This window comes from Gymnogyps californianus, chromosome 28 (genome assembly GCF_018139145.2).
Source record: "Gymnogyps californianus isolate 813 chromosome 28, ASM1813914v2, whole genome shotgun sequence".
NCBI lineage: Eukaryota > Metazoa > Chordata > Aves > Accipitriformes > Cathartidae > Gymnogyps > Gymnogyps californianus.
The window spans coordinates 5,530,987-5,545,354 of record NC_059498.1 but is presented as its reverse complement, the minus strand read 5'-3'; the positions used below and the strand labels follow the sequence as shown (position 1 = coordinate 5,545,354).

The window sequence follows — 14,368 nt, the reverse complement described above, 5'->3', positions numbered from 1 at the left end:
ACAAGCTTAATAAACACGCCAGGAGAAACCCTAGACTGCATAAAGACATTGCTCGCCTGACGAGGCCAAGCTTGAGGCCAAGCTTCAGCACCCTTTCATGTCCCATTTAGGCCAACATCCATTATCCTTGTCACACGTTCTCCATCCCCACTCTGCGTAAGTGCATCATATCTGAGCACACAGATTATTTAAAACAACCAATCCCAAACTCCACACCTCTTTTCATGCTGCAATTACGAGCTAACTATCGGACCAACCTTGTCTCTAATCAGTCTAAACGAAGCCATTTATTTTACAGCATGAATCAACAGATGCAGCAGATATGCCTGGTGTTTTGCACAGCGCAAAGAAGCTAACTTTGGTGCCCATCAGCTCTTATGGCCTCGTCCCAAATAAATCCTCATTTCTTTGTATTCTTGACTGATGACTACTGACTCCTAACAGGAGTGGGAGTAGACATGAAAGAGTACATTGAGCAGAGAGAGGTGGAGAAGAGGAGGGACAGAAGCAGAGAAAATGAAAGAGGAAGGACACGGCGGGGAGGGGGGAAGAAAGCATGGGGGGAAAGTGCAAGGGAAGCGAAAGAGGAGGAGGAAACAAGATCTGTGGGAAGCGGGAGATTGAGAATCTGAGACCAAAGCAGTGAAGCCTTCACTAGGGCCTAGAGATAACCCCTGAGAAGATCAGAACAATCTCAGCTCCGTAGGCTTCGATTTCAATAACATATCGCAAATCCATCACTCCTAAACCGCCACTCACAAGCGGACGCGAGCAATGCAGCAGCTCTTTGCCCAGAAAGCCCCCATCTGACGCCGAACGCTTTGGAAAGCACCCTTGGCCTCGGATGCCGGCTCCCACCCACCGCTCGGCTGGGAGCACTTCTACGCTCGCAGGAAGAAGCAGCCCCAAATTCCCAAGCACTAGAAGGTCCCAAAAAAGGCTCTCCAAAGCAAAGCACTTTAAAGAGGCCTAATTTTCAAAGAGCAGGGGGAGACAAGGTTTGAGAAGACATAGCCCCTTTGAAGCGTGAGGCTGGGCACCCAAGAAGAAACGCACCCAAAAGTCACATGTTAACTTTGGGAAACGCTAGCCACCAGGTCAAATTCTGCTCTTTTCCGTCACTGTTGTCAATCCAAAATAGAACCACCAGCTCCAGTTTGCACCAAGATGATCAAGAAATACATTTAACTTCAGCAATACTAAATTAAATTCAGGATCGCCATAACATTTTATGGTCATTGACAAAACAAGTACCAGTCAACAAAAACAACAAAAACCACCTCCTGCGTTATGAGATGGATGAAAGACAACAAGGAAGTCATACTAGATTACACTTACCTTTCTATCTTCTTCACTCAAGGACTTCAAAAAGCATCAGTGACTTACCATCGTCCTGGAAGTCTGATGGAAGTGAAGCATCAGATGTCATGGAAGGGGCCAAACTCCAGCTCTGATTTTCATCAGAACTGTCCTGTCCAAAGCCAGCATCGTGCTGATCCTCTCCTAGAAAGAGAAGGAGAGCCCGATTTTAGTGAAGAGGACACATTTCTAAACCCAGATCTTATTGCCTACACCGTGAGACACGTCTCCTCCTGGTTCCCACCTTCCACTGAAGTTCTCTACAAAACCACCACCTTTGTGGGCTTTAAGGCCAGATTCATCATTTAGGGCCAAGGCAGCATATTCCCGCTGCCAGAACACTCATGCTGGATACGTACAGACTTCACGCCTGGAGGGCTTACAAGGAGGAGGCTGGAAATACCAGTCTTGGGGCCAAACTACCAGAGCTATGTCCAGTTCCTTGTTCTCGCCCTCGGTACATGACCTCTGCGTAAATCATCCGTCTGTAAAACGGAGGACTACGCTACCTGCTTCACTAGAGTGAAGAATCTTCCTACATTGTAGGAAAAAGCTTTGAGATCCTTAATGGAAGAGTGGTAGGGGAAAAAAGATTGACTCCCTATGACAGGCAGCCACATACAAATTACCAAAGCAACGTGTCTCTGTGTGCGGAGGCAGGAGCTATTACCTCCCCATACTTGACGTTGCATTGAATTTTTCTGTAAGCAGATGTTTTGCTAGGGAATTTGCTACTGATACTGGATTTTATGCAGAAGGCACTTCGATACTACAGTGACAGATGTTAATATCAAATTTTAATATAAATGGAGTGCAGCTAGCCTACCTGTACAAGAAAATACTACTCAACCCAAACAAAGCAAAAAAGTGGTCTTTCAAGCTTTTGCCTTACATTTCCTGAATACACACAGCCCGGGCTGCTGATAACAGAGGTAAAGACAGCTGCTTACTCATTCAACACACAACAAACAGCAAGAAAGGTGAGTTTTCAGCTGATGTTAATTGTGTTCAAACACTAAAAACAGGTTTTATCTCAGCAAACAGAGGAACTGTGCCCCACAGTTTAAATCAAGCACTGATGAAAGGGTACAAAGGCCTGGAATGGAGGGTTACAACGCTCTTCCTCCCACCAAGAAACACAGTGGAGATGCCATTAAGTCTCCAGCTGCAGAAAGACATGACAGAATATTCTGGATGTGTTTTATTTTCAACATCCCAGGTTGCAACCTTCCCTTGCGTGCTCTGAGCATGAAGCTCTCGGAGACCCCAGGCTCCTGCATTCAAGGGCACATTTTCAAGAAAACTTCAATTCTTCACCAAAAGGAACAATCTGGCTCTGAAGAACGTAACGCATGCAAGATTGTCCTCCCGCGGATCAGTTCCTTAACAAACAAATCACACTGGGTGCCAGACACCATGATAGTCTTGCTGATGATACCAGCTCAAAGGTCTTGAAAAACTGATTGAAGATTTGACTTTGAGATTTACCAAAGGCCTATGGGGGTCAATGACAGAAGAGAGGGGTCCCTGGCAGTCCACCCTTTACGCCATTACAACTTTCCTAACAGGGGAAGAGCCCAAGAAGTAATCAAATCTTTTCTCCGCTCTATGCTCACTTGCTTCCAGCAGTCATCCCAGCACGCAGTGCGGAACATCAGATTCCAGAGAAAAAGGAAATTCAGAAAATAACTTTTCTCCTTTTGGGAGGTGCATCGTTCAGCATCTGCATTGCTAATCTCTCATGCCAAGAAGAAAGCTGCAGGTCCCTGGCCCAAAAGGGGCAGGCTCTGATCCTTCCTGCGGGATCAGGCATCGGCAGAGGTGGCACTGCAGTAGTCTTCCATCCATGGGCTACTTCTCAGTCATGAAGAGTAAAGAAAGCACGTTCCTCTACGCTACAACAAACTGAAATTCATGCATGCACCTCCATGAGGGAAAAAAAAAACCCAAAAAACAATTAGGGGTTAAAAAGCAGAGACTGAAATCCCCCGCTCCACTAGCCAGACTCTGGGAAGCGGAGCGCATCCATGAGCGCACCACTGACCGCCTGACCTTGGAGAAGTCATTTCAGCGCTTTGCTCAGATGTGTGTGACAACGGGATGTTTCTTCCCTGTTTTACCCTACTACTTGGAGATCCTCAAATAAAAAGGCTCTAAAAAGCCTATATAAAAAGCTGCTACCAAATAGCAACTCAGCGGCGTAGGAAAACACGGCGTTCATTCTAATGAGGAGCCTTCCTCCGTGCCATGCTGCAGCGTTGCGGGCTTGACTATCTGCAGTGAGGCAAAGATGCCAGCATTAGAAGACAGTTTTCCACGAGCCCGTTCAGCCCCTTACAAAGAACATTTTCTTCCAACCAAACCGCGCCGCATTAAACCCGGCTTTTAAACAAGCCCCGAGGTACCGAGCGGTCCCCTCAAACCCGATCCAGGTGCAGGATTATTGCGATAACAAGCAAACTGCTTCTGGCTTCCGAGGAGCGGGAGGCGACGTGGGGCGGCGGGGAGGCACGGCTCACGCGTCGGTGCGTGGCTGCAGCAAACCGTTTGGAACGAGAACAAGGGCCCAATCAGGAAAAGTTACTTGCGAGAATAAGTCACTGGCTTTAACGGCGGGAGAAGCTGTTACGCACATCAACCACGGGGAAGAATCAAGCCACAGGTCTGTTTTGGCAGAATAATTGCCAGGCATGAAGTATCGTATTGGGGGGGGGGATGTTGTCACCATAAATGTGCTCTTTCTTGCTGTCCCCACGCAGGAGCGGAACCCGGGGTTTCACGTGTTCGTGCAAGCTACCATAACCCACTCAAATACACCCAGGCTGCAGTACGTACATACACGTATCATGCCAAGCACAGTGGGACCCTGAATCGCGTGAGCTGCTGCAACACAAATCAATACAAAACAAAGGCATTTTGTTTGGTTTAGTATTAGGAATATTTTCAAACACCACCTATAGTTTCAGTAACAAAAAAAAAAAAAGATCAACAAAAACTCTGCACAAATAGCTGCTTAAAACAAATCCTATCGCCTTTCCATTTGGATTTGCATTATGAGAACTTCTTGTGCTTTAATCCACTTCTCCATAAAGTTTATGGAGCAGCAACAGCTAGTTGAGTCCAAGCAGAAAAAATAACCAACAACTTGTCAGGGGCCAAGCTATTGTTCTGAATGAAGAAAAAACTCATTAGCTTTTAATGAAAACACAGGGAATAAAAACCAAATAGCACAGAACCCCAGCAAATAATTACTCTGCACCTGACGCAAAGCTGCTCTATCTTCCTACTCAAATCCTCAGCAAAATTCCCCAACTTGTCACTCTTTGGAGCATGAACAAAAGCAAGATTGACTCTAAGGGAAAGAGCAAGAGGTTTCTTGGGCTTACACCTCATCCAGGGGCTCCCCTGGCACTGTTTGGCTACCCTCCAGCGTGCTAAATACCCGGCTTTCTTGCTTCACGATAGTTGTGGCACAGGGGAAGGGAAGGAAAAAAAAAAAAAAAAAAAAAAGACATTATGCCATCTTTTAGCCGTCTGACATTTTCTGCAGAAACAGTTTCTCGCACAGTGGCGGGAAGAGGGGCTTGAAGGCATTCTGTGTAATTAACACAGATATCACGCTTTATACGTATCGAGTCTGAGCAAATTGCAGGGGGGACAGATTGCGTCTCTGGTGACGGGGGTGTCCCCAGGAGAAGAGGGGGTGGCAATTCAGAGCGCAGCGAGTTTGGGCAGCAGCGTCAGGCAGGCCGCATCAGCCGCACCAGGTCCCTGCGGGACCCGCGGGCGTCGCACAGACCTGGCATCAGGCAGAGGCGCAGCCTCGGGCAGAGCCCCTGCATTGGAGGAGAAAAAAATTACCAAGAGGAGAACGAAAAGAACCTAATTAAGCATTAACAGGGCTCCGAGCAGGCAGCACAAGCAGGACCTACAGGAGAAGGAGTCACCACGATCAGGGAACACACTGTTGCTTCCTTCTCCACAGCCTCAAGAGCACAAACGCTGCTCTCTGCAAGGAAGGGAATAATCCGAACCTACCCTTCCTATTCGTTTTGGGGCTTGCAATGCTGGAGCGTAAAAATAAGAGTCCTACCTCTGCTCTGGCATAGTTGCAGGATCTGGCAGATGACAGGTCTTGGGACAAATGCTAGAAAAACCTCAGTTCAGGTTCTGGTTTTGCTACAATTCTGTTGTGCAGCATCAGAACGCGCCTCCATGCCCGTCTCCCCTTCTGCAGAAGTGGGAGACGGACAGTTACTCTCTTTTCAGACTAAAACCTCTTATTGAGACCTCAAAAATCAAGTTCCCCAAGGCTGAAATTTTTTCCACACACAAGCTGGCAAAGAAGTTTTCCTTTCTTTAAGCTGCAGTTTGCCTCTCCCCGGGGAGGGGGTGAGGGGGGAAGGAAAAAAAAAAAAAGCTGAATTAATGCATCCTGGCACACACAGGAAGAGAAACAATCTAAATAGGTGAAAGGGCTTTGTAGTAGGGAAAAAAAAAATTCATCTCCAGTAGCTTGTTAAGGGAACTGCAATTAAGCTTACTTTGCATTCAGTGAAGGTCTTTATCTAGGTACCTAGAGTTTCATTAAGCATCTTTTTAGAGCATAAGAAAAATCAATACCAAGCGAGTTCCATTTACGCTTTTATGATAAGCTTGTTCATGCCAAAACGGAAGTAAAATCCCCAACTCGAGTTAATATTCAAGGAAACGAAGTTCCTGCTTTAAAGTAATGACTCCTTAGTATCATACTACAAATAAAGGTCTCTGATCCAAATCCCATCTGCCTTCATGCTCGACAGTGTTAATATCTCTAGATTTTCAGGGACTAATTTAGCAGTAATGCATTTCCCAAAGCAGAGCTGTAAAAGTATTATCAATACTATGGTTTAATATCCCTTACTACAATCACTTGCTGAAATTATGGAGAATCACATGGAAACACATCAACAGAGACGCACCCACACAGTAAGTACTGCTCACATGTAAATATATTATAGTTTAGCTTTTGTAATGTAGTTAAAGCTCTGTCAACATTGCTATTATAAATTATATACCTTTTTAAACACATTTATGTGCTAGAAAATGTATGATGTTTCTTTTTTGAATGCCTTAAAGGCTTCATTGGCTCCTAAGCGCCCATTTGGAACTGTGTGGTTAGCCCCTGTGATTAAATACGTGAATAGCTGAGGTTTTGGCAGATGCAGATTTTCTGCACCTTCTTCATACAGACTATTGACTTCCTTATAGCGCCGGTGCCCGGGTAACATTACGTTCGCCTGAAAATCCCGTGTTTTCTATTGCACATCACTGTGATACGCGTACATGTCCGTCCTCCCCTCCCCGGGCTGTACCAACAACAGCGGTATTATTAACAAACTACAGGAGAAATTTCTTTAGCTACAGATCTCAAAATGTTTATGCCACTTAATAAATATTTTCTTGGATGTGGAGATCAGGCACAGAAGGAAAATAACTTTGTCCCTGGCTCACGAGGCGAACAAGGCCACGGCGAGAGCAGGACCCATCTCCGTTTACGCCGTGTTTTATCAGCAGGACAGGTCTACCTCACGGCAATAGGGTCAAAAGCAAAGCGCGGGACCTCCTCGCACGCAGGAGGAGCCAATTTATCATTGTTTTAGAGACGTCGACCCAACCAGGTCTTGGCTGGCTGACAAGTGAATCCAGTCCAAGCCTAATTTTGCTCCCTCGCTCTCCAGTTTTTGCTAATTACACGTAGTAAAGCAAATTAATGGTCCACTAAAAACGCCACTTCTGTGAAAAACCAACTAGAAAGTGGGAAGCTCTTTCGCAGGAGGCTGGTTTGCTGCAGTGCCGGGGCTGCAATGACCCCCTGTGCCCAGCAGGTCGGGCTGCAGCGCGCAGCATCGGCCGGGGGATGCGCGCCCGCCGCCCGCCGCGCAGCGCCCGGCCCCGCTCCCGGGGCCGCAACGGCCGCGACCTTCCCGGGATTAATAAAGTCCAGCAGGCAGGAGCCGGGCAATGCAACGGTAGGTTTCCGAAAGCTTTCTGGGGTGCAAAACCTACTCCTCTTGGCGGGGGAGGGGGGGTGGGGTGGGGTGGAATCAAAGCCCCACAACGGGTCCAAGTGTTTTACTACACTGAAAGGAATTCAAGTTTTGCAACTCTCAGCTTTGAGAGAATAAACCCAAAGGAGGCCAAGGAGCTCGGAGCAGGCTGGGATTAAATTATTTTCTCTCCCTGTCCCATAGCAACGAAACTTCATTATTTTACAAAACAGAAAATAACCTGGAAGTTATTAATTCGTAGACCTTTAATCTGATATGCAGATATTCAAACCAGTCTTCCCACAACTGAGTATGGGTTTATTTCTAAAAAAGAAAAAAGCAAGCAACAACAACAGAAACCCCAAGTCCTACTCACACACCAAGGCGGCCACCCCACAAATGACACTCAAGAAGTTTGCAACTTGCAAGCCTTGCCCGAAAGACGGCTTTGGCAGGGCTGCTCTGTAAGACAGCCAAGCTCATTCTCATGAATCCAAATAGCTGATGAGTTTGGGGGGCCTAGATATCCCCCCCCCCCCCCCCAAACCCATGAAGACCAGAAGAAGCTGCTGAGCTCACACTGCCTCTCTCCCATTACTCTGTATTTTCTAATCCCCTGCCAGCCCCTTGTGTCATTCCCCAGCTGAGCTCTCCTCTCCACCTCTCTCTTCCTTTTCTCACTGTGTGTTTGCTCTCTCCCTCCCTCCCCTTCTAAATTCCTCCCCCCAGCTCCTCTCTTGCAATCCTTGGCACCCTTTCAGTGAAGGCACTGCATATTCTGCCTCTCAAGTGGGCAGCAGCTACACAGAACAGCTGCCTGACAGGGGAAGCACAGCACAGTTCAGTCTTGCTCGGAACAAGCCTGAAACCCAGCGCAGCAGAAGATTCCCACGGGATGTAAACAAGTAAACAAGATTTATTCTTTCTTTTATGACCCGGTAACACATCAGTGAAATACAAAGCCTGTCCAACGTGAGCGAGACCAGCCTAAAGCTACCAACAGTTTGTATTTCTGTCCACTAATAAATTATTCCTCATGAGCCTCTTTGAAGAGAGAAAGTCTTCATTTAAAGGATGGGGATACTGAGGCAGAGAAAGATCACAAATCTGCGCTTTGGTTCATCTTCTGAGGTACCAGCTCTGCTAGGAACACAGCAAACCACTGTCTGTGAAGCCAGACTTCACGCTTGTGCAGTGCAATAATGAACAAACAGTTCTGCAAATACAGTCTGGGATCTAAAAAAAGATGTCAACATCATTGGAACCAAAGAGGAGACTACAGGCCAAATAGTTTTGAGTAACGTCCACTGCAGTGTCAGTAGGTTCAGTGTATTTTCTTAGCCGAAACCCTTCCAAGTGAACAAGGAATAAACAGAACTAACCCACGAGGGAGCTGGAGTTTAGCGAGCATATTCCAATGACAAGACACAAGGAGGCTGTCTTGCCCGTATCTGCAGCAATTTTCACTGTTAAGAAAAAAATAAGTACGGACGTTGAATGCAAGGACAGGAGCGTACAGCAGAGCAATTGGCACTCCAGGGACTGGAGGAGATGCCCATTAGGCAGTTATGAGAACGCCAAGGATGATTTTACAGTCGTGCTTCAGGATGGAGTCTGACTAAAGGGCAGAATTACTACTTTGTAGGTGATTTGGATGGGGTTACTGCTCTAGAAACCAAAGCAACGCAGAAGTCTTTGTGAGGAGAGGGGGGAGAGGGACTCAAAACTCCGGATTTGAACCAGCTGAAGGCTTGGAAGACCCAGGAGTTGGGACCCAGCGCTGCCCGCCCAGCCCGCTCCCGCCGAGCGAGGGCTATGGATGCGGAGGGCACCGATTTCCCCGCTTCCCAGTGCGGCTCAAAGGTATACAACAGGGCACTCCTTTTCCTAAGGGCTCCAAAACATCTTAATGGCCAAAACAGAGAATTTACATCCTTTTTCCCTATTTTTGTGGAGCAGGAGGGTCTATTACCCACCGTGAGAAAGCTCAGGTGATGGTATATGTGAACACTCTCGTACTCTATCCCCAGTGGGGCAATTTCTTGAACGTTCTTCTGTTCTGCATGAGCACAAAGCAACCACTTGGGCTGCGTGTTCATCTAAGCACGTTACAATAACCCCTGAGATTCCTTTATAAAAAGAAAGCTGCAGCACATTCCTATTACACAAACAAGTTCAAAAAACACAGAGGGTTCATTTGAGAAGGCTCTCTATCTCCAAAGCTGCACATCAGGCAATTTAGACAATCTAATAATTAGAGTATTTTATTAACTGACCAAAGTGAGAGCAATAGAACTTGTTAATATTTAACTTACTGGGGTTCCCCAAACTGCTGTATATTTAGCATCTTTACTGACATTTTTATACCTTTGCCTTTATGGTGCATTGCTTTATTCTTAAGAGTCTGGTGTGCTCTAAACTTCCCTGGGGAGGGAAGCACGGGACACTGCTAAACGTGAACAAAGAGGGCAAGCTCTGCCCCAAGGTGTTACAATCCGGATGGGTTTCAAAGGACTACGGGTGACTCAGTAACTTGAACACTTTGATTAATGAAGTAGAGATCTCCAAGAAGCACCAAGTAATCCAAACCAGGAAACTTTCCTCAAGTTTGTAAGAAGTTTTAAATCAATGGGCTGGTTTAAAAAGAGTTCAAAAAGCCCTCCTCATTAACCTAATTCTTCTCAGTAAAGGTCATGAAAGTTTTGACGTTAACTGCAGAATAACCCAGCCAAACTGCTAGTTGCTGTTACCTGGTCTTTCAATCCTATTAAAAGTTCTGCAAGTTCTTCATCTGCTGGCTCCAAGTAAAGATCGATAACAGCGAACCCGATCTTTTTTTAATCAAAGGACATGTTTATTCTTGGAGGCTTTTCCCTTCTCCTCCCCTTGTTTCACGCAATGAACATACCCAAAAAGAACAAAAAAGTGCCTAACATTTTCAAGAAATGTGGAAAAAGCCTTTTGTATTTCCTTGTGCTACAGCAATATGAATTTCAATCACGAATAAACATCTCCCCCCTAATCACTGTGTGCTCACAACCAGCTAAACCTATTTCTGACCACTACAGAACCGCATTTAAGGGTGCTCATTGGAGCGGTCTGGGTCGAGAGACTTCGTCCCAGCCCCATCTTGGACGAGGCTGGATGTGCTCTGCCAAGTTTTCTTGTCCTGTCCAGCTGAAGGGTGCTGCATGGTCTGTTCCAGCCCTTGGCCTGGACTCCCAGGTTTTTAAAAGATTTCAAAGCTTCATAATAAGGGGGGAGGGGGGGGGGCTTGGTTTCTGGTTTGAACCCTTGAAAAGCAATAGCAACAGTTGCAAAGTTACACATACCTCTTGATTTTTCTATGTATATATGTAAATAAAAATGCAAATACACCTCCATACAGCCCTTCGCACAGCACAGACGCTTGCCTCCTACCTATGACATTTTTCCAAGCAGAGCGTTCTGTTTTCCTCTGTAATCGTTACTTGCCTCCAAAATTTGTGCACAATACCTTAGGTAGCAGAATAATTTATAAGTCCATGTAAAAGCAAAGCTGTGCAGCTGCTCAGAGTTTGCAAAACTATGAAACAGGAGGGATTTCAGTGCAAAAAATACTGTCTCTACACAGATTCGTTTGCCCAGAATATAATACATACAGAGGCAAAGAACTGCACGCTCAGAGCTGCAGGAAGCAAAGCTTCAGCGCTGATAAAGGGAGCTGTCAGAAGTGTTGATACTAAAGCTTTTCTTTTTTGAGTTAAAGAACATATGCCTTTGTGTATATTTGATTTTTCATTAATTAACTCTGTTCCACACACCACCCAAACACATCTCGGCCTTTAGAAGGCATTCTAACAAAAGTTTTTTTGTTTTCTTTTTGTCTCTATGTGTTATGACATTCCAAGGGTTGTAGCTGGCACTCATGTTTATAAAGCTGGGGAATTCCACGCATGGCGATAGAATAGATATTTTAACAATATGTTACAAATATTGTCAATTCGATATTTTTTCCCTTGCGTTTTCAAACACATCATAAATCTAGACCGGGTTTCTGTGTATGAACCCTGCTTACCACCGAGCTGGAGACTCTTGGCATGAACGCAAAGAGGGTTTTTTATAAATAAAACTTAGTAAAATCACTATGCACTCCATTAATTCAGGAACACTCTGCCTCAGCTTCAAAGGGGATCTTTACAGTAAAGATGGTGTTTTTGCTGCTTTAATGATTTGCTACTTGCACTTGTCATAACTACACGAACCAAATATGCAATACCAGGGAGCAGCGGTTTAGGGAAATGCACAGTTCCGTCTCCCATCCAGCTCCGCTTCAGTTCAATTCAATAGATTTGAGGCTTTATATAGAAAAGCTACTTCATAAATCTAACACTTGACGCCTTTGTATGATGCCAGTTAATGAAAGAAAACTACACACACGCCTCGGGTATATACACACCTCGTGCACTGCTACGACATCCAACCCTGAGAATAACCGGCGACCCATGAAGTACTCAGCATCCGAGCCAAAGTAAGTAGGGCCAATAGAGGTAAAACGATACGCACTTCATCTAAATAGTATATACTATAAGTGGCCTACTAAGACTTTCCACATTGTTACTTACTTAATCCTTTTACGGAACATGAAGGCTCCCAATTTTTAAGTCATGTTTTATCCCTGCTTTTCCCTTACCCCACCTCCCTGCCACACATTTATATTTATTGCTCCCTGCTTCAGGGAGGCAACATTTTCTGGGATTAAGGCACAGAGCTGGGAGAAGCAGTAAATCTGGACCCGATTCCTGGACACACTTGTAGATGCTCTGGTAGCTTAAGCACATTTCTTGAGCCTCAGTTTTCCCAAGTTTAATAAATGGGAACAACAATCCTCGCACTCTCGCGTGTTTTGACTTCTTACAAATATTTTGAGGAACACTACTATTCAGAAAATACGCAGCACTTCAGACAAAACCATTTGGGATGAACTTTTGCTGGAAAAGCAAAAACGTTATCATAAACCAGATTAGTTTTCACTGAGCTTTATTCATCTATTTGGGGTTGCTTTCTTCAAAAGAAAGTAAAGAGTCATCGCCTACAAGTGCATCCACTGTGAGTTTTTTAGTGTGAATGAGCATGTGGAAGTTCAGAGTTCTCTGTGCAATGCTGTGCTAAGGGGACACCCCCCCAGCAGGAAGGCCCAGGTACCCCACAGGAGGATTTGGAGGGACAATTCTTTGTCAGCCCCAGGCTGAAGCCCTCAGCTGCGAGGGCAGAGCCACATTTTCTCCATCTCCGAAGGTCTGTGTCTTCAAGCAGAGTGTTACAGAGCGACTTGTGCTCCTGAGTATCTCAAAATACTGCATAGACATCAGTGACTTAATCTAACTCACTTCTACCAGTGGCCATCTTGCCTTTTTACACTTGCCCATCTTTGCATGCCTTCAGGGTTTGGGAAGGGAGAAGCTGAAACACGCCACTGACAATAACATTACTCAGCACACAGTCCCATTCCAGCAAAGCCAAACTTCCAGCTCTGACCCACAGCTCTTATTTTGCCACACATGCACCTTTTTCTTCTTTAATCCTTCCTTTCGCATTGCTCCCTGTCCCTCCATTCTCTTCCCAAATACTCATCTCCTCCCTCCAGTTTCCCTCTCCTCCTATTTAATGCTGGATTCCCTTGCAGTACCCCGGAACGGCCTGTCGCCGCTCCCGCAGACCATTCGTGTCTTCTAAACCAAAGCTGTTGCAGAACATTTCCCCTGCACCGAATTGTGCAGAGGGACAGAAACAGCAGAAAGGAACGCGGGGGAGGGCTACAACTGACCCAGGTCTCCTGCAGATTTTCTTTGCCAACTTTCCTTAGCTCTCTTTCCACAAAGGGGAGGTTGCTGCAAGACAGCAATGGCATGCATGCATAAAATATATTAGGTGTATAAAATGCTTCACGTTGGCAGTCAGCCCTCCTCCAAAAGGAAATGAGTCACCCTGGGGCTCTGTTCAAAGGGCACCTAAGGAACAAGGCAAAAATAATGTGCAGCTACACGCTATAGTCAACAACATCGCTTGGTGCGTACGAGTTAGGCACAGCGACTCATCCTGCAAATGTTACGCTCTGTTCTTTACATCTTTCTGAAACCGCACTCGTCTACCCAGCTCATCCTCAAGACCTACGCTCCTGTTTCACGTAAATTTCTGCTTGCTGAGATATCAAAACCAATTCTATTCATTCCAGCCCATACTGGCAACCAACAGGTTGGGATAGCTGGAATCACTGAGGTTTTGGTTTTCAGAGGGATTTCAGCATGGCTCCGAGTTCAAGGAGCTCAGCTGCCTTTACCAGATGTGGCCACAAGTTGTGCTTATCCCCTCTAGAAAGGCTGTTTACTACAAAGAAAATCCCAAAACTTCTCAGAAGCAGCCTTTTCCTTTGCCACATCAGCCTGTTACTTAAATGCACTGGGAGTGCAGCTAGGCACCTAATTTATACCTGGTTTTTGCAGTCCTCTTACCAATATGTCCAGACACATGAGATTCATTTTTCTTTAAAATCAAGCCCTGCATTGTAGTTCTCTGGCTCTTTTCTATCCAGTATGCACCAAGTTCTCATCACCACCTCTCCTTCCCCCAGCAAGGCATCGTAAACGGGAGTTGAGGCTCTCAAGGTGATATCCGAGCCCATGCTTTCACTCCCAAGTTGTCCTGTTTCCTTAGTACATTTTTTCCAAATAGTATTAGTTCCCAAGATGACATAGGGACACATTTAGAGATACCTACGTACCTGAAGACCCAAGCACTTGAACAGTAATTCCTAGCAGGCATTTAAGCGAGCTAGGCACTTCATTTACAAATCTATACCCAGTTCTACAAACCAATCTTCCTAATATTACTTAGGCTTCCAACTCTATAAAAGAATAAAGAATATTTCAAAAGAACAAAAGCATCCCTCCTCCACCCTTTAAATTGTATGAACTTTCAAAATTTAAAAAAAAAAAAATCTA

General features: G+C 45.5%; 1 protein-coding gene across 3 annotated transcripts in view; it reads right to left on the bottom strand.

Moving 5' to 3' along the window:
* SKAP1 (src kinase associated phosphoprotein 1) overlaps nucleotides 1-14,368 on the bottom strand; it is a 159,043-nt gene that overhangs the window by 126,077 nt on the left and 18,598 nt on the right. For all 3 annotated transcript variants that reach the window (XR_007767753.1, XM_050911832.1, XM_050911833.1), the window contains one exon: nucleotides 1,387-1,503. Coding sequence is in view for 2 of the 3 variants with exons in the window: in XM_050911832.1 (XP_050767789.1) it covers nucleotides 1,387-1,503 (117 nt within the window). In the remaining variant the exon portion in view is untranslated. The remainder of the gene's footprint in view (nucleotides 1-1,386; nucleotides 1,504-14,368) is intronic.